Source organism: Suillus discolor, assembly GCF_016758755.1.
Source record: "Suillus discolor strain FC423 chromosome Unknown F5147scaffold_70, whole genome shotgun sequence".
Lineage (NCBI taxonomy): Eukaryota > Fungi > Basidiomycota > Agaricomycetes > Boletales > Suillaceae > Suillus > Suillus discolor.
The window spans coordinates 57,024-74,403 of NW_024541317.1; the positions used below are offsets into that span (position 1 = coordinate 57,024).

Genomic DNA, 17,380 nt, shown 5'->3' on the forward strand with positions numbered 1-17,380 from the left:
CTATTCGGAGTCAAACATGACGTCTTCCATCTCTTGTCTCTGCGCAGCAAGTGCACTCACAGACATCCGGGAAGTTACGTCCATCGTCAAGTCTTCCCGATGATTTCTCCTGAAAACTTTTCTGCACAGGGTATTAGCAATGCAAGTGAGTTACTGATGATCGATGACTGACCTAGTCCACCATTCAAGGAGCTCTCTAACTCTGGCTCGTGCCGCCGGACCCGGGGCGTCCTCGAAGAAATCCATGATGTTGTCCCAGAAAATTTGATAATCGAAATCACCATCTACAGCGCGCCAAGACGTGATATTGGAGAGTGCAAAACGGATCTGCAAAAATAAATTTCAGCCTTACAGTCAGGGACAAGCATTGATGATTACTTGGCAAGTTGCATAAGCGATCGCACGAGGAGTGACTTTCCTCATACCTATAATAGAAGCCACACACATTTTCACTTTAGCCTGATCTGATCGTCTCCTGGCACGACAGTTGTTCTCAATGATATTGGCACCATCGCCATCGCCATCCACTTTGTTGGCAGAGGACAGAGAGGTAAAAATAGCTTTGAACCCCTGCGATGCGATGAGATGCGAATCAGTTGGAAAAATCAAGTTACTCACCATGACCAACAGCTTCGACTTGAAAAGACCACATTCGAGATTCTTGGCATCAGCTTGGTAGTCTTCATACATGAATGCCGGCCATGAATTTTCAGACACGATGAAGGAAGTTGTACAGTCGCGAATGCCAGCCTTGACGCTGGACTCGGAATATCAGTGAGATGTGAGCGACGAAGACCATCACTTACATCGGGTCTCCCCAGCGCCATTCCGCTGGGCAAAGTAATTTACTGCATGCATTGTGCACAAAACCCCGATGATGTTTGTCATCCGTTCTGATGAGGGGAGTCGCATTACACTCGATATTCACCCATGATGCCACGAGCTCTTTGAGAGTTCCCGTGTCGTCACCACGAGCTGAATCCGCGCCCTGCTTGAGCTAAATGGAAAATGAGTAAGAAGTGAACAAACTGGTGTTGGAAAGTACCTTTCTGAGCATGTCTTCCAACTCTTCGTGGTCAAGACATGACAACTTCTCATGAAGCCACGGCAATACTTTAATGAATTCAATATAACCACGTTGGAGGCGGTTTTGGCTGTTCCTTTTTGTAAACAAACATGAGGATATGAACAATGATACTACTCACTCCGGAGTGGGGTCGCTGTCTGCGTTATCTTCACAGTGCCGGTCATTTTCTGCAATGAGATCCTCTATGGGAGTGTAAAGGACCACCAACCGGCGAATCGCTCGTCCCTGTGAAATGTAATAGGTCGTCTTCCTAGTGACAATGAGACACTGAAACCGCTTTCAGTGGTCGAGAAATGATGTGCGCACACCTTTGCTTTGTCGCTTTATCTTGCTTCAAAATTTCGACCTCCTCCATGAGGGCGGCAATCTTTCGCTTTGCCCTAGCGTGAGGAGACATTTGGACACAAAGGGATGTGTTCAAAGAAGGTGCATTCTCAGACGACATGCCAGAGATGAAGTGGGGTGAACGAGAGAGTTGAACCTGCGAGGCCGTCTTATATACTTGCCGAAAGCTCTAACGACCTTGTGATCACGTGAAAATCTCTCATGAGTTGTTCTCGAATAAGTAGAGGAAACTCGCTTTACTTGGTAGTCTGTCTCGAGCCCATTTTGGTGATCTGTAGTAGCCCGTGCCGAGCCTGTTTTTGGGTTAGCATCAGAAACCTCGAAATTTGCAAGTTGCGACGGGCATACAGCGTGCGGAGTGCCCTCGGTAATAAATTGCTGGTTGTAACCTAAAGTAGTAGTCACTTCATTGCCATTTATACAAATAGTGTTCTGTCAACCAGTTAGTGAGTCGACTGGCCGAAATGTTCGCTTTAAAGTCTCCCCGACTCTCGTAATCAGAAAAGTAAGTGTCGGTGGCCTTCACGACAGCGACGACAGCATCCAAATGATTTTCACTTCCTTGCATTTGGCACAAGGTGACCGCGGCCAAGTGCGCGAAAGAGATGCGATGCTGCAAGGCTTGTTAGTAACGAGGATCATTGTGATCAGTGAGAATAAAGTCATCATTCCTACTAACATCGGACTTAGTAAGTGACTCATGTAGGCACCAACATTATTACTGATTAGTACCTCTGAGGCGGTTCAGCCCAATGCGCTTGACTTGCTCGGGTGTCAGAAGCGAGTTCTCGGTAGTGGAAAGCATAGGAGAAGCATTCCGTAGTAATGTTTGAGACCTCTGGTGATTGATTGCTAGCTTTGCTAAGGAGGGTTGGAGACAGTGTTTCCATTCCATATGACAAATATTCGAGTTTTACGGATTAGGAAGTTGGTATTTTTGCCACTGATCAGTGAGTGAACAAAGCTGATCCGCTGAGCAACTATTGGCAATACGTCCCATGCACCGTCTGCGCGTTTTCCTGGTATTCGATTGATATATTGGTAGCATAACGACAGCAATGATAACAAGCAATATACAAAGTGGTCAGTCGAAGCAAGCCATCAACTTTCTACCCTTGTGCACGTAGCATCGTTCGTTTTTGGCGACTTATCACCCGAGTAATGATCTGTTGTGCCATTGGCGGCGACCGGTTCAATAGGTGTAGGCTCGCTTTCCGTGGTCGTTGGAGTATCGACTTCCATCGGCAAATGTCCGCTCGACACGGAGCAAACCATCGTGGTGTGTCCACTAGGACCAGCCATGGGTCAAGCCCGCAGCACCCGAACTCAAGATGCCCACACCGATACTAAACCTCCTTCCACCAGCAATGTCCGCATCGATTGAGCAATATCTGGCAGTTTGATGAACATTCCAGCACCTTCCAAATACCCTCCAAATCCATACCTGTCATATGAATACCGGGAGGCCCTCCCAAATGTTGCAGATGTTTGAGTACAATATTCTTGACACATTCCAGGTACTCCGGTGTATTCATATCCTCTGTATTTGACGTAGTCCGGTCCAAAATACTCGTAGTATTCATTCACGGGTATTTCTAGATCATGTCAGTACGAGGTGAGAGAACTGCACTGAAAAAAGGCCAACCCAGTAGTAGAGGCTTGTTGAAGGACTTCACAAATTGACACAGTTGGCATGCCCTGAATGAAAGTTCAGACAAGTCAAGGGTAACACTTTTGGTCATACCTCGCATAGATAGGTTTAGGCAGCCGAGTTTACCGGTATGATACCTGGTGGGTTTCGATCATCAGGACCATGACATGGTTAGACTCTGCAATTAGAAAGCCCTTACCAGAATAACTCAAGAATGCCCAGCACGATGTCTGCGACATGTAATCAGCATGAAGACAACTGTTGCAGAAAGAGTTTGTATGACCATTGACATAGCGAAAGCTGCTTGCTTCACTTTTCTTCGTGTGGTGAAGACCGCCAGCCCAGTTTACGGCAATATCACATTTGTCTCGACTAAGACGTGCAGCACCCTCTGCAGGACGCATGAGCATTGACTTATGATACCCCGTGAAACACTGTTACCCATGGAGCCTCCAGCTGAGATAGAACAGTAGTCGAACAGCCCATCGAAAACGGGATAGTCATCACCAATGTTGTCTGCGAGAGGAAGCCATGATAGTTAGACGACACGAGAAGATGAGAGGCGAGACTACTTGCATTTATGTTGTTCTTTTATGTACGAGTTCATATTGCTGGGGGTGATGTGACTGAGGAACTCAACGTATTCGTCAGAATGAAACTGTGTCATTTTGCATTTTGTTGCAGGTTTGGCACGCTGCGGGAGGTAAAATTAGGGTCAAGTGAACGTCCGTGCATTCGCAGGTGTACTCATGAATATCTCCATTTTCTTGTACACACCATAGTTCATGACCAAGGAATGACACATTTGTATACGAGTTGGTTTCATCCTCACAATCTTCGGCTTGACAGACAACCATAACTCACGGGTGCCCAGGACCATAGTGGAAACCTCCGATGTCCAAGTTGAAGAAGTAACACTGACGGGGAGGTAAGCATGACTCTGATCAACTCCCGGCTGCAAAGAAGATGACTTACCACCCTCTTCTGACCTTCACCATCAAGGGGTATCATGTTTTGTGACATAGTTGTAGAATGAGTATAATAGTGATAGTGAAGGACTGTCAGTATTTAATGGGCAAGCAGCCTTCACCATCCCCAGAATGCTGAGTAGACCGTGCGACCGAGGTCTCTCAGGCTATCTTATCTGTGTTAGTAAGCATCTGGAAGAGCAATCCGAGTTGGTCGCTTCCATGCATTGTTCTGAATATATTCATTAGTCAGTACATAGTATGCCAATACAATGACAAAGTTGTACCGCCGAGCCTGAGCATGATCATCGCTGGTGGAGGATGAAGCATGCTTCGGCACCTTTAGTCAATCTCCTTCTGGACCATAATAACCTTGACACGCAACAACAACTATCAGAGTGAATGTTGCTATAAAACACTAAGCAAATGCGCTAATGATCGGGTTTTGAAGGAATCTATCGAGTTAGAGTTGTATATGATAACACCTGAACTTTAAGAATAAAGTTCCTATAGTAGCACTTAACGTTCTAAGAGGTAAAATTTTCGACCTGAACAGCATTTGTTACCTAATCAGCTGGGTCAACCAATGTTTACCATGTTTGTAGAACTGCTTATCAAACTTCTGCCTTGCATTCCAGTTGCTTTCGCCGGACGTGATTTTACTCAATCAATAATCTTCACGTGTTCATGGGCAGAAGGCGGGAAATATCTTTATTTGAAGATGTACGTTTTATATCTTTTGCTCGCCTCACTCATCACAATGTCAGGCTGGCCTGGGGACGATGAACAATCGCAGGCCGTTTACGATGATGATTCCCCACATCTTTATATCAACTATACTGCAGACCCTCTGATGGGATTACCAATCTATCCTGACCATCGTCATGATCAGGTAGTTCATCACTCGTTTTTGCTTCACCCTGGTCACAATGTGGTGGCCGCAGTCCCAGTGAGTGATCTATACTGAAACTTGAGTCATGCTCATCGCAGTTCGCTAGCAGGCCCAGGGCAGCCACCATGCACTAGATATAGCGCATCCTGTACCCCGATATGGCATTCCTCCGGTTTTCTACACTGCCTGGTCAATGTCGCGGTCTCCAGATCCCCCACTGGCTATGCACACAGGAGGTGCTTCCATGCATCAAAACGTGAGCTACCCTGAGCACGGGTCCAGTCAGCAGCCCGAGATCACGGTGCCAACGTTAAGCCTAGAACCATCGAATATATTATCATCCCAGTCTAGCGTTACCCTCGAGCCTCCCTCTCATTATAATCTCGACGACATCACCCAACACGCAAAGATCAGCTACCAATGCGGTAAAGTTGGCCCCGCTCGCGCAATCTTCAAGACCGCTAAACTTGTTGGCATGGAGCGAGCCCAGCTTGCCAGGGAAATTCAAGCTGGTGCATCTTCTGCCACCGCTCAAAGCTCGTCCAAGCAATCATCTGAGGCTGACGTGAAGATCGTCCCCGGATCGGGCACCAGAAAGCTGTTAGAACGTTTTCAAGTTGGAATGAGAAAGGCGGCCTTCAATGAATCAATATTACTCTCGATCGGTTCCCTTGGTGCAACGGTGGATTCTTCATGGCAAGCCATGGCCAATGAACTCCAAGGCAAGTCTTTTCCAAAGCTCCAAGTAATATACAAGACTGATTGGAAACAGGAACCGATCAGGACTGGGCCATGGAGATGATGAAGGACAAGAATTACGTTGATGAAAAGATGGGATCTGTGATCGATGAAGTATCTGAGGAGATATGTGGAGTGGCACAGATTTTCACGTATCAGTGCTATGAACTCGACTTTAGCGACATGGCCGTGTTGGTGAAGAAGTCAGACATCGACAAACGCGCGAATCATATTCAAGGTCTGCTGAAAGACGACATATTCATTTATGGTAAACTATTCTCTGTAAGTCTAATCCAAGTTTGGCTCACATTTATAACTCAACACTGATATGTCCTTTGAGGTCGATGAAGCTGACCTTGGCACCATCACATTCACTAGCCCAGCCATAATCTGAATGGCTCGATACTTATTGCACGACAGCGCACATTAATATCACAGGTACATCTCCGATGGCAAGTATGGACCAATACTCGCCATGACCGCTGCGGTTTGTGAGTGGGTACTGCACCAATATGAGACAGGTTACTTTGTCGAAAGCAAGTTTTTGCCAGAAGAAAACATGCGCAAAAACACCAAGTACCTGAACATGTTCAACAATATGGGCGCTGAGGTGATTGCTACCCTTATCTTACATTTGACTAGCAATTCTGCATTGACTCAAGCTTCACTCGTTACCTTTTAATATCTTCAGGTTTAAGTTGTTCCCCCAATTCTTACTGCATGCAGTGACAGCGGTAGTCACATTGTACTTGTAATCTCATGATCCCAAGTTCGCTTTTAGGAAATACTAAGGTATTCGGTTCGGTGACTAGGGTGTTTACTAAGTGAGTACGTACTATCCCGGCAAATGCACCATGGAGCTACTGAGACTTCAAAGCTTCAACATCTAGTACCAAACATGGAAATTGAGTGATCGACAAGGCGCTAGATCATTTCAGGTAATCATATGTCCCAACTCATTTGGTGAAATTTGGAATTTTCCATTGAACTGTAATGATACTGACAAACTGAACTAGAGCTTTGGTATAAAGGTCAGGTGGGCAAAGTTACAGTCTACATTGCCTATCCTTAGTGCACGATGTCTCCCATTACTTGTACTCACAATGATCATGTCGATTCTATTCCATCTGTGACTTGCTGGCGCTCTTCTCGTCAGCACTCTTGTATTCAGACTACTGCGTGTGCACGTAAAGAACTGCCCAATGTTGACGAGGAAAAGATCAATTGCACTCGTGCCATTCAGTCGTGGTACGAGTCAGAGGCGCCGGAAGGGCAACTGACAAACCAGGAGTCTCTTGAGAAAGGTAATTGTCCGTTCGTTCTCAATGGTGACTTCAAATACTCACATCAACTTACTACTAGTCAAATTTTGGATTCCTTTGAACACTGCCAATACAAACAAATCTACGACATACGTCGACCATTTTTATGCCGAGTCTGACCTGAGTCCCCTAGATATGTTCGATTCTATGAGGGCCGCGATGGATCTTCCAAAGACCTACGAGCATTTAGGCTGGCGCATATCTACAGCCCGCCATATGGACCCGCCGCATAGACTTTTGACAGCCGAAGATATCAAGAGTGCTTTCAAAGCTGCAAGAGCAGAACAGCTCTCTGGACGGCACAAGAAAAAAGTTGCAATTGAAGTCGTAGATACTGTACGTGCCTTGCTAATCATAAGTTTCTCGCACGATATGAAAGTACTTGTCACAGCAGATGCCTGTGTTAAAAGGGACAGCGGCAAAGCAACATGCAGGTACTACGCGTTCTGCAGGCGAGCAGAACCATCTACCCGGCACATCCCATTTCGACGACGAAGTTCGTATCTCACGTAAGGAAGGAACCGCGTCCCTTCAGCATGTGCCAACCGAGCTCATATCACCCATAATCCACAATCATGTTCATCTCCCATCTGCGATCAACGACATGTGGGCTTCCGGGTCTAATGGCGTACTTTCTGAACAGCAACATGACAACTCCATGGCTCCTCGACCCCTCAAGAGGACGTATGCACTCTACTTGGAGAGTGACGAAGACACCGATATGAAGAACTGCCGCAAGGCATCGATGAAGTCCTTGCGAACATCCATTCTCACTACCCTGATATGAACTTGTCGCAATACACGAAATCGCTGAAGGAGCATGGCATATTTTATCTGCCCATCGCAACACATTTTAATAGTAGATTTTATGTGGAAAAGGTTGGTATGTCGGAGGGCGCCGCATTTACATTTCACACTTGCATTTCTAAAGCTCACATGAAGGATGGACGTGCGAAGGCGAGAAGGAAGGCGAAAGGGAAAAACAGGGCACAAGCTGACGATAAGGAAAATTTTCATGCTCACTAACGCTCTCAAATAACTTAAATGTGCATTCTTTGTGTGTATACTCCGTGTATTCAAGTTATATAGTATAGTATATCACCATAACTACTAGTAGCAAATAGAGTACTCAGTGGTTGGATCAAATACATGCAATCAGCAGATATACGAAGATTGTTGTGATGCTGTATTATATATTGCTTTAAATGACCTTCTCATTTGTTCATCGGTTCTCTGATGCTTGGTCTGCCGTAATCGATGCCAGCGCTGATGAGTGCTACATCAGCACGAATCCAAACGGTCCCTACTGGAACTATCCCCTCAATCCAAAGTTATGTAGTATCTGCAGCACTCTACAGTTCTTGATATTGTCGTACACAGGTGCTCGTTCAAGCTAACTACTGGTATCTCAGAATTTATAGTAGTACTACTCTGGGCATTTTGCAATACCATCAGAAGATTCCGGATTGAAATTCAAAGGAGTCACCCGGAGGCGGACTCCAAACCTTGATAACAATCTGCCATCCTCCATACTAGTCCTTGCCATAGTAGTGCATCTATTGATAATCATAGTTGACTGTGCCCTCAGGGTTACAGTGAGAGCTGATTTTCATCCTAGTTCACTTTCATTGTACCTGTCATATGGCGGACCAACAATCCCCAACTTCAACCACCACAGCACCAGTGGCAAGCCCTTCTCACCAATGGGATTTTATGCATGGGAGAATTGGCAAAGACATCAGTATAATCATGTGTATCTTCCAATGGAATGGCATGATCATGGTCTTTCTCAAGAGCAACTGGTGCATGGTGGAGATGACAAGGTTAACCTCATTGCAGGCAAGCACGTCCCTTCTACGTCCTCAAGTTAAGCGTTCATCTCAGTATTGTAGCATGTTAAAAGGTACACCTGAAGCAAGGAGTAATGTTATCAAAGTCTCAAAGGTGGTGTGCTTGATTGGATTATCCCCAGGTAGAGCAGCTGGTGCATGGTGGAGATGATGAAGCTAACCTCATTGTAGAGCTGGCAAGTACCTCCCTTCTACGTCCTCAAGTTAAGCGTTCATCTCAGTATTGTAGCATGCTAAAAGGTACACCTGAAGCAAGGGGTAATGTTATCAAAAGTCTCAGAGGCAGTGCCCTTGGTTGGATTACCACCAAGTAGCAGAGTCTCCGTCCCTGCTCTTGCTCGCAACCTGAAGGTATATGGCGTGCGATCTATGTTCTACAGATATTCTGCTGTGCATAAGAACATGCTGTCCAAGCAGAGGAGCCCCCAATGGAGAACCTCATGGAGGTGACGTCTTGCTTCATTATTTCTGACTGGTGTACACTCATAGCATACCACAAAGACTCGGCCAAGGACACCCTCTTCCGTGATTGCGTCTCAGACGCCGCGGACCTTAGAGTTGACACTTGCTGACGAAAGCATACGTATGCCACGGCGAGCTGTCATAGCGAAAAAATTTAGACAACACTGACGATCTAATGAAGGCCTCCCCACCATGCCGGTGCCCACACCCACTCCCGTGCTCCCTCCCATTACAGCTGCAGTCACCGGACTCAACAGCCTCCTGGCTGACATGCCATTCACATCGATCGCTGAAATTCCAGACAACATGTCTTGTGCTACCTCAGCAAAGACGCCGTCATGCGCCTTGCTTGTGTCGCTAAGGGGGTCACCATCGAATCTGCGACACCATTATCCCATTGCGAATTTGCATCATCGCCAAGCACCCGCACAATTTTCACCTGTCAGGATCAGAATGTGCATCTCCCTTTCTCGACCTTGTTCATTCCGACGTCTGTGGTCCAATCCCCACCGTCACTCCTCACAGCAAGCATTATTTCATTCTCTTCCTGAATGATCACACGCACGCTCTCAACACCGACACCGAAACCCAGGACTTTGGTTAAGCCTACTTCTAATAGATGATATCTCCAAAACCAGAACCTGAAGACAAAGACAAAGATGAAACATACCCCACCACCACCTGCCCAAGCAGCAACGTTGGAATAAACATGGAAGTGTCCATCATCCACTCATCCACCATGACAATCTACTAATTTCTCCGTATTCCCAACAGTCTCCTGATCTCATTCAACTCCCGCCAGGAATTCTCGACATATCTCATAGTCTCCTCCAACTCCTGCTCCCTCCGAAATGCCATCAAAGTCAGCCAACACTTGTCTTTGTTACGCACTCAAATAGATCTGTTAGGCGGAGCCCTAAGAGGGGCGTCGTCCGCTAACGTTCGTGACGTAACCGGAAGGATCCGGTATAGCAAGTGAGACTGGCGACGATGAGTCGGCAGCGATCACAGTACGCGCGTGTCATGTGACTTCGTAGACGGATGTCTGAGAAGTCACTCAAGGTCAGGACTGTCTTGTCCGGACAATGAGGTCGATCGAGGTAGACTTAGTCGCGATGAGCGACTAAGAAAAGATACTAGAGACTGAAGCTGAGGGGGCTTCAGAGAGAAGTATGTTCCAGGGAAGATTGAGTAGATTCAAGTTAAAGAATCTAGTACAAGGTGACCGACTACTTATACTAAGTGGAGAGGGTTAAGGGCAAGGCTACCGCACAGTAGGTAAGGGTAAAGGGGATACGAAAGTGGTATAGGTGTGTTGGCAACATAGCCGGATTAGTGATGGGTGGTCGAATGTGGAATGAGACCGAGAAACGTTGGAACGGACCAACGGTAAGAATACAACGTGCGGGAATCCGCAGTCAGGGGAAACAGAAAGAGGAAAGCCACATTGGTGGCACGAGTCAGACCGAGTCATAGGTGCAGGACCACATTGGTGGTCGAATCAGAGGAGGAACGTGCGTGCACGTGCATAGAGGCGGGCGATGCGAGGGACGGGAACGGTCCCGAGGATCCGGTCAACGGAAAGGCGGTAAAGGAGGACGAGCCGGTAGATGGTGAGGGCGAGGATGAGGGGAAAATGATAGGGGGGCCACGTGACCAATGTTACTTGTAACAGTCTTCATCTGTAGTTGTAATCAGCTCGCGCTGCAACGCAGAGCGGTGATTTTGAATTCGGTCCTGAGCCGTTCACGTTGTATTGTTCCATATTGCCTAAAATCTGTTAGTAAATGGTATCTACAGTAGTAGGTGCCACATACGATCACTGAGTCACCGATGATTAATGGTCCTGGGACGTTTAACAGTTCTGGGACGATCAACGGTTCTGGGACGATATGGTCTAGTGGTAGTTGCTGGTGGGTGAGTCCGATACGGTCAGGTGAGCTACTAGGCAGACCTTCAAGAAAATACTTACCACTGGCCCTTGCGCTTGAAAATTGTACTGATTGTTATGGTGTAGGTCAAAAAAAGTGTTTTGCTCCATGGTATGTAGTAGTACTTGATCTTTGCTGGTGCTAGCGCTCGTCGCGGCTGTATAGTAGTGGCAAATGGAGCTGAGTTAGAATGTTTGCCTTTTTTGGATAAACTTCAAGCGGCCAGCACCACTCAGACTCACTGACTTTCTTTTTTTTTTTCAAATTTCAGTAACATGGACTCGCGAGCCATTATCTCTGCCAGCGCACAAGTCGTAATAGGTCCGGACTTGAGTGCGTTTGACGAGGAGGAGAAGCAGACGTCCAAGACGCGTACGTACACAGGCTTTCACGCATCTTTATACTCAACTGATGTTGCATTAACTTGTGATCCTATGTGCAGGCTGCAGGAGGTACCATCAACTCTCCACGCTTCGCGTAGAGAAACGACTATCTCAACGGAATTTGAGATGTGGTCCTCCACTCCATTCAACCCCCCGTTCCGATACACGAACACTCTACTGGTGAGGAACTAACAGCCGGTGCGTGCCTATCAAACCACATAATTTGGCAACTTCACCAATCTTAATGCAGGCACATCTGTGTTACAGAGTACCACCTTGCGTCGCGATCCACCCAAGAGACGCGGGCGATATGCCCAGGCTACGTACTTAGACAAGTGTCCACCTTATTTCAATTGTCTTCTTCCAGCGTTCACCTGCATGTCACAGACATGACTTGTTACACTGGTGGCGAAACTGTTTTTAGCAACCACCAAATGTGTGACATTACTAGTACGCCCTCGGAATGCATCGACATGCTATATACTAATCTTGGTAGACCGCAAGATCTTGGACATGCTTTCCGACCGTTCCTCGCAAGTCACATTCAGTTGCGATAACTCCACTGCGACATGCAGCTTTCAGTTCTGGACCGCACAACAAGAATCCTTTTATTGTACGCTGGACACGTGCTCTTCTGAGGCCCAACCAGGATACGACACGAACACTCAAGTTTCAGGGTTCCATGTACGTAGAGTAATTGAATTGACGTGTTCATGTCCTCACAATCTCATAGCCCATACCCATACCCAAACCCAACAACACCAAATGGATTGCCCTAAGCTCTGCTGGTGCAGGTTTGATTGTTGTCCTGACTGTTGCAATTCTGTGGTACATCGGTCGATCGCACAATGGTGGTGACTTCGGAAAAATCAGCCTGCCGAAAAATGAAGCTTCGAAGCTCATGACAGACCATGTCCCCGCATCCCTCCATTTTTCGAATATATCTTACTTTCTTGGCAACCGCATTATCCTCGACAAAATTTCTGGGGCTGTCAAGCCAGGTCAAGTCATGACGATTATGGGTGCATCCAGCGCGGGTAAATCTACCTTCCTTGATATTCTTGCTCGCAAGCACAAGATGGGCCAAGTCAGTGGCAAGACACTCGTCAACGGGCGAGAGGTCGTGGACGCGGAGTTTGAAAAGGTGGTGAGTTTTATGGATCAGGAGGATACATTAATGAACACATTGACGGTATATATGCGCTATTGCGACTCCTGCAAGAGATGATGAGCTTAGAGACGAAGAAGTACAGGACACTTGAGACAATGAACGAACTCGGTATCCTGGGTATCAAGGACTCGAGAATTGGTGACTCTGGTATGCTTGATGTCTGCTCAGGTTAAGGACGCATACTAACTGTTGTGTAGGATGCTGGTCAATATCTAGAGGGGAAAAGAGACATGTCTCGATAACCTGTAAATTGGTCACTAGCCCTTCGATATTGTTCTTAGATGAGCCTACAAGTAGTGAGATTATGCTTTGACGACTCCCAATAACACGCTGACATTGTACAGGATTGGACTCTTATAATGCCTTTAATGTTGTTGAGAGCCTGGTGACCCTTGCACACGATTGTAATCGGACTGTTATCTTCACCATTCATCAGCCTCGCAGTAACATTGTTGCCTTGTTTGATCATATTGTCCTCCTGGCTCATGGGAAAATGGTGTATTCTGGAGAATTCGCCTAATGCCAAGAATACATCGCTAGCATCGACCAGCCATGTCCACTAGGGTTTAATATCGCGGATTATCTCAGTAAGTAGTGTTATGATTCTACGGTACTGTGCAACTGACCTCTGTCATAGTCGACCTAACAGTGCATGCTGGACTTGAACCACGAAACCTGGACTCTCCTTCTAATAATGCGGTATCATCAACGTCTGGTGACAACCTTTTACATGAGGAGCGTGCCGTTGGTGCATCATCTGTACAATCACGAGGTCGCTCTTCCACTGCGGTGGAGGAAGAAACTGAGCTCCGAACACGTGGCGTCTCTTTCACATCCTCAATCAAATGCAAGACCTCGGAGTTCCTGGAAGCTGTCCGAAGCTCACCATCTGGTAACAGCACACTTACTCCCAAACTTGCGCAGCGTGTCGAGGCGTACCCTACGAGTGAAGTTGCACAGTCGATCAAGGCCGAGACAGAGGAGGTTGCTACTGCACAGCATGGAGTTGATGCATCACATGCGGATGGTGAACTGCGAGACGTTGTGGTTGAAAACTCTTACTGCGGGATTGGAAAAGAGCCAGTTGGGGAACGCAGTTTACGATTTTGAGCGGTCGTGCGTTTGAGAATCTCTACCGTGATCCGGCATTACTGGCAGCTCACTATCTATCCTCTGTCGTACTGGCTTGTGAGCCATCACCTTTTCTTGTGATTTCATATATTCATATACCTTTTCTCAGTGATCTGTGGCCTCTGTTCATAACATCAGCGATGGCATCGCAGGCTTCCAGAACCGGCTTGGTGAGTAGTCTTGTGATAGTTTATTTTATTTGACTGATAGCATTCAGGCCTTTTCTTCACATTGTCGCTCTTCGGCTTCTCGTGCTTATCTAGCCTTGCATTATTTGCGAACGAGAGAGTCCTTTTCATGCATGAAAGGTAGGGAAATTCTTACAAAACATGTTTCCCGCACTCATTCTATATATATCAGAGCAAACAGCTACTATTCGACCTTCACCTACTTCTCTTCAAAGGTAACATCAATTTAATCAGACTGTATTTGTTTTCTAATTTGGCCCTTGGTCAGGTTTTGTTTGATATCCTGCCACTCCGCTTGGTGCCTCCAATTGCCTTTGGTGGCATTGTTTACGGCCTAGTTGGTGCCTACAGTTCCGGCTTTTTGGAAGTTTATATTGACACCCGTGCTATTCAATTTGACAACAGCAAGTGTGATCCTTCTATTGTCGATAGCATCTACCAGTACCGGCGTGGCGAGCTTAGTTGGCACCTTGGTCATGCTTTTCAAGTGAGCCATCCTACGTATCTAAATTCCAGCAGTGTTAATTGATCATCACCACAGCCTCTTCACAGGCCTCCTGATCAACAGGGACACTGTCACACCTGCTTTGCAGTGGTTGCATACTGCCTCATTCTTCCACACTGCTTTCGAGTCGCTGGTGCGTGCCTATTAAACCACATACTTTGGCAACTTCACCAATCTTAATGCAGGCATGTCTGTGTTACAGCGTACCACCTTGCGTCGAGATTCACCCAAGAGACGCGGGCGATATGCCCAGGCTACGTAAGTCCCCCCAGACGATGCTTGCTGCTCACTAACTCCCTGACTCAAACCAACAGTGATGCCACCACTATCAATTCACGCTTTACTGTAAGCAAAGAACCTAATCATGGCGTGAAGTATGATGAAGTAGTCAAGAGCCGTGAGGGGTGAAAAAAGATGCTTGCTGACGATTGTGAATGTTGTCGTGGTGTGCGTGTCCATTTTTCGAAAAATCATTACTCAATCTCCATGCGTCCTAAATAGTACTATGAAGGCATTGGACCACTGCCCAAACCTCTCCAGAAACCACTTTGGTGTTCACCCTCTTCAACACCTACTAAGAAATGCCAGTTATCCTTTGACAGCCTCTCAGACTGCAAGGAAAACTGTGAAGACATCGAACACCACAAGACAGAGATATCACGACATCAGCACCATTGGTATCGTGCCAAGACACCATCCGGCTACTGGGACATCGGTTTCCCTGACACACAAGAGACATCAACCGACGTGCCGCAGAGATGTATGCACAGAAATTGGTAGAGGCTGAAAACAAAGCACGGTATACTAACATCCATATTCTCCAGACTTCTCTAAACTGATTGCATCGCGTAGGAGCGGCAAGGGACGATATGTCTATTCCGTGCTATCATCGACCCTGATCAGTGTTCCTTCGCACTAGCCTAATCGCCTTGTCGATCTTGTCGTACTTCTTCCTCGCCGACGGATCCGCGTTCAGGTAAGGACTATCCAAGTTAGTGAGCGCGCATGGTGTTCAAACTAATTACACACCTTATTTTCCTCCTGAAGCCCAGGACCGATGGCCAAATCACAACTACAATAATGTTCCCCACTTCCCCCTTCTTTGGAATCCGACAACTATCCTGTGGATGGACGATCAGTGAGGAACAAGCCATCGTATCGACACTTACAGTGTTTTGCGGTCCCATCGACACTTCTATACCGTGATATGGATTGATATTGCGATTTGGGATTGTCGATGAGCGCCGTCTTGAAGGGCACCCTTTTAGGTACTGATTAACTAATCACCCGGAATTCGAACTTTGAAGTTCTCGCTGCAGGTGTCTTCATCAGTCACCCCATTGCCAGGAAGTGAGTGGCGGAGTTACTGTTTGCCATTTGCGATGGACTTACATTCATTTGACCAGCAACAAATGGCTCAACACATACTGACGCAGTTTGAAGACCATCCTGATGCATGGACAAGGGTTCCTGACGTTTTGGAGAGATCCTCATTCCCGCAGTCAAAGGTACTGTGTTAACTGTTCTACAGTTCCTAGAAGCCCCTGACTTTAGGAATGTGACGCTCAAATGTCTAGCGGAGATTGCTGGATTGAACGTGGGCCCAGAATATAATCCAAAATTTGTCATATTGTTTCCCATGGTCATAACCTCCGTCAACCGCTCCTTCTACCAACATCGCTGCGGTATATTCTTCAGCATCAGACGCCGGTCAGGAGCTCATTCTTAACCTCGCCCTCTTCCTCTCCAACTTCTTGTCCACCCATCTTCACGCTGGCGAGACTGAGGCGAACCGTGATGTTCTGTTAAATCCACATCTTTGCATGGTCAAGATCTCCCAAGTTGACGAGCAAATTTGCAAAGCAAGTCGATGGTTGCATACGTACTACGATTGCTGATTCGTTTATGATCAGAGGTCCTGGTATCACTGGCACGGCAGGTTCCAATTGAGTGCTTGGCTAATAGCATTTAGTAGGCAGCGCGATACTTCGCTAATCGACTTACCGTGGGTTCTGGTTGTGCTTGAAAGTAGTTTTCCATTGTATGTAGACTCGAGGATTGTAATATACAACGTTAATGATTATCGAGTTGAAGGTCCTACTTACTAGCTAGTACTACATGTTTCAACATGCCTACCTTTTTCGGCACAAATATCTGCAAAATTTCCCATCTGTCAAACCAATATTGTCCAAGATTACCGAGTCGACGACTGACTATCGCTCAACTAGTTGGATCACCCTGAGATTTGGTGTTTGTCCAACAACCAATTATTAGGTCTGACTATCAGACAAAGTCTTGATCCCCCTCGGACACCCACGCCGACACGTTGTTTTTGTTTGTATTTATTTATTACCTTCCTTGTCACTGAACTTGTTATATTCATACTCCGGGCTTGCCAAGTTTCCGAGCGAGTCGCTCCATGGCCACACCTAAGTTATGTTCGATATCTCAATTTGAAACTTCCACACATTACATAGTTTTCCAACACATCTGTCACTAGGTTCGAATTCGTAATTCAAAATTTCATAATGATTCAGGCCTTTCAGAATATATTATCAATGTGGCACACTACTTTGGTTCAGAAGTTTGGAGTTTGAACGTCGGACTGCGGATTTCACGCCGCAGTTCAGGCAAATTTTACCCTGCGGCCTGTGGGCTGAACGTTCCCAAGTACTGGTACACCTGACCTTGCAAACTTCCAAAGGTAAACATAACATTTCCAGCTATAGTAAGCGCTCTTAGTTGCAGTGTGATCA

At 46.6% G+C, this 17,380-nt stretch overlaps 6 protein-coding genes across 6 annotated transcripts; 3 read left to right on the forward strand and 3 right to left on the reverse strand.

Annotated features, from left to right (window-relative positions):
* Positions 1–1,532, reverse strand: F5147DRAFT_778356 (uncharacterized protein; the record flags this gene model as incomplete). Its single annotated transcript, XM_041442122.1, has 8 exons — positions 1–121; positions 173–327; positions 379–570; positions 619–757; positions 807–997; positions 1,046–1,160; positions 1,206–1,337; positions 1,396–1,532. 8 exons carry the CDS (start codon positions 1,530–1,532, stop codon positions 1–3), a joined length of 1,182 nt encoding a protein of 393 aa, XP_041288151.1.
* A 1,001-nt stretch (positions 1,533–2,533) lies between these two features.
* F5147DRAFT_656624 (uncharacterized protein) lies at positions 2,534–4,106 on the reverse strand (the record flags this gene model as incomplete). The annotated part of the gene is made up of 8 exons (XM_041434137.1): positions 2,534–2,720; positions 2,772–3,027; positions 3,177–3,220; positions 3,283–3,313; positions 3,397–3,474; positions 3,498–3,599; positions 3,948–4,038; positions 4,059–4,106. 8 exons carry the CDS (start codon positions 4,104–4,106, stop codon positions 2,534–2,536), a joined length of 837 nt encoding a protein of 278 aa, XP_041288152.1.
* Positions 4,107–4,811: 705 nt separating this feature from the next.
* On the forward strand, positions 4,812–6,075 carry F5147DRAFT_778357 (uncharacterized protein; the record flags this gene model as incomplete). Its single annotated transcript, XM_041442123.1, has 4 exons — positions 4,812–5,000; positions 5,050–5,688; positions 5,727–5,963; positions 6,022–6,075. 4 exons carry the CDS (start codon positions 4,812–4,814, stop codon positions 6,073–6,075), a joined length of 1,119 nt encoding a protein of 372 aa, XP_041288153.1.
* Positions 6,076–6,759: 684 nt separating this feature from the next.
* Positions 6,760–7,790, forward strand: F5147DRAFT_656626 (uncharacterized protein; the record flags this gene model as incomplete). Its single annotated transcript, XM_041434138.1, has 3 exons — positions 6,760–6,985; positions 7,044–7,339; positions 7,383–7,790. The coding sequence occupies 3 exons, from the start codon at positions 6,760–6,762 to the stop codon at positions 7,788–7,790; spliced, it is 930 nt and encodes a 309-aa protein (XP_041288154.1).
* A 3,731-nt stretch (positions 7,791–11,521) lies between these two features.
* On the forward strand, positions 11,522–15,032 carry F5147DRAFT_818412 (uncharacterized protein; the record flags this gene model as incomplete). The annotated part of the gene is made up of 17 exons (XM_041443607.1): positions 11,522–11,622; positions 11,689–11,809; positions 12,212–12,313; positions 12,363–12,776; positions 12,854–12,947; positions 12,998–13,096; positions 13,145–13,296; positions 13,351–13,387; positions 13,438–13,883; positions 13,959–14,008; positions 14,070–14,101; positions 14,149–14,239; positions 14,292–14,334; positions 14,388–14,606; positions 14,661–14,757; positions 14,810–14,882; positions 14,939–15,032. The coding sequence occupies 17 exons, from the start codon at positions 11,522–11,524 to the stop codon at positions 15,030–15,032; spliced, it is 2,265 nt and encodes a 754-aa protein (XP_041288155.1).
* A 478-nt stretch (positions 15,033–15,510) lies between these two features.
* F5147DRAFT_656628 (uncharacterized protein) lies at positions 15,511–16,664 on the reverse strand (the record flags this gene model as incomplete). Its single annotated transcript, XM_041434139.1, has 7 exons — positions 15,511–15,607; positions 15,654–15,745; positions 15,794–15,895; positions 16,017–16,292; positions 16,355–16,426; positions 16,511–16,582; positions 16,629–16,664. 7 exons carry the CDS (start codon positions 16,662–16,664, stop codon positions 15,511–15,513), a joined length of 747 nt encoding a protein of 248 aa, XP_041288156.1.
* Between the last annotated feature and the right edge of the window lie 716 nt (positions 16,665–17,380).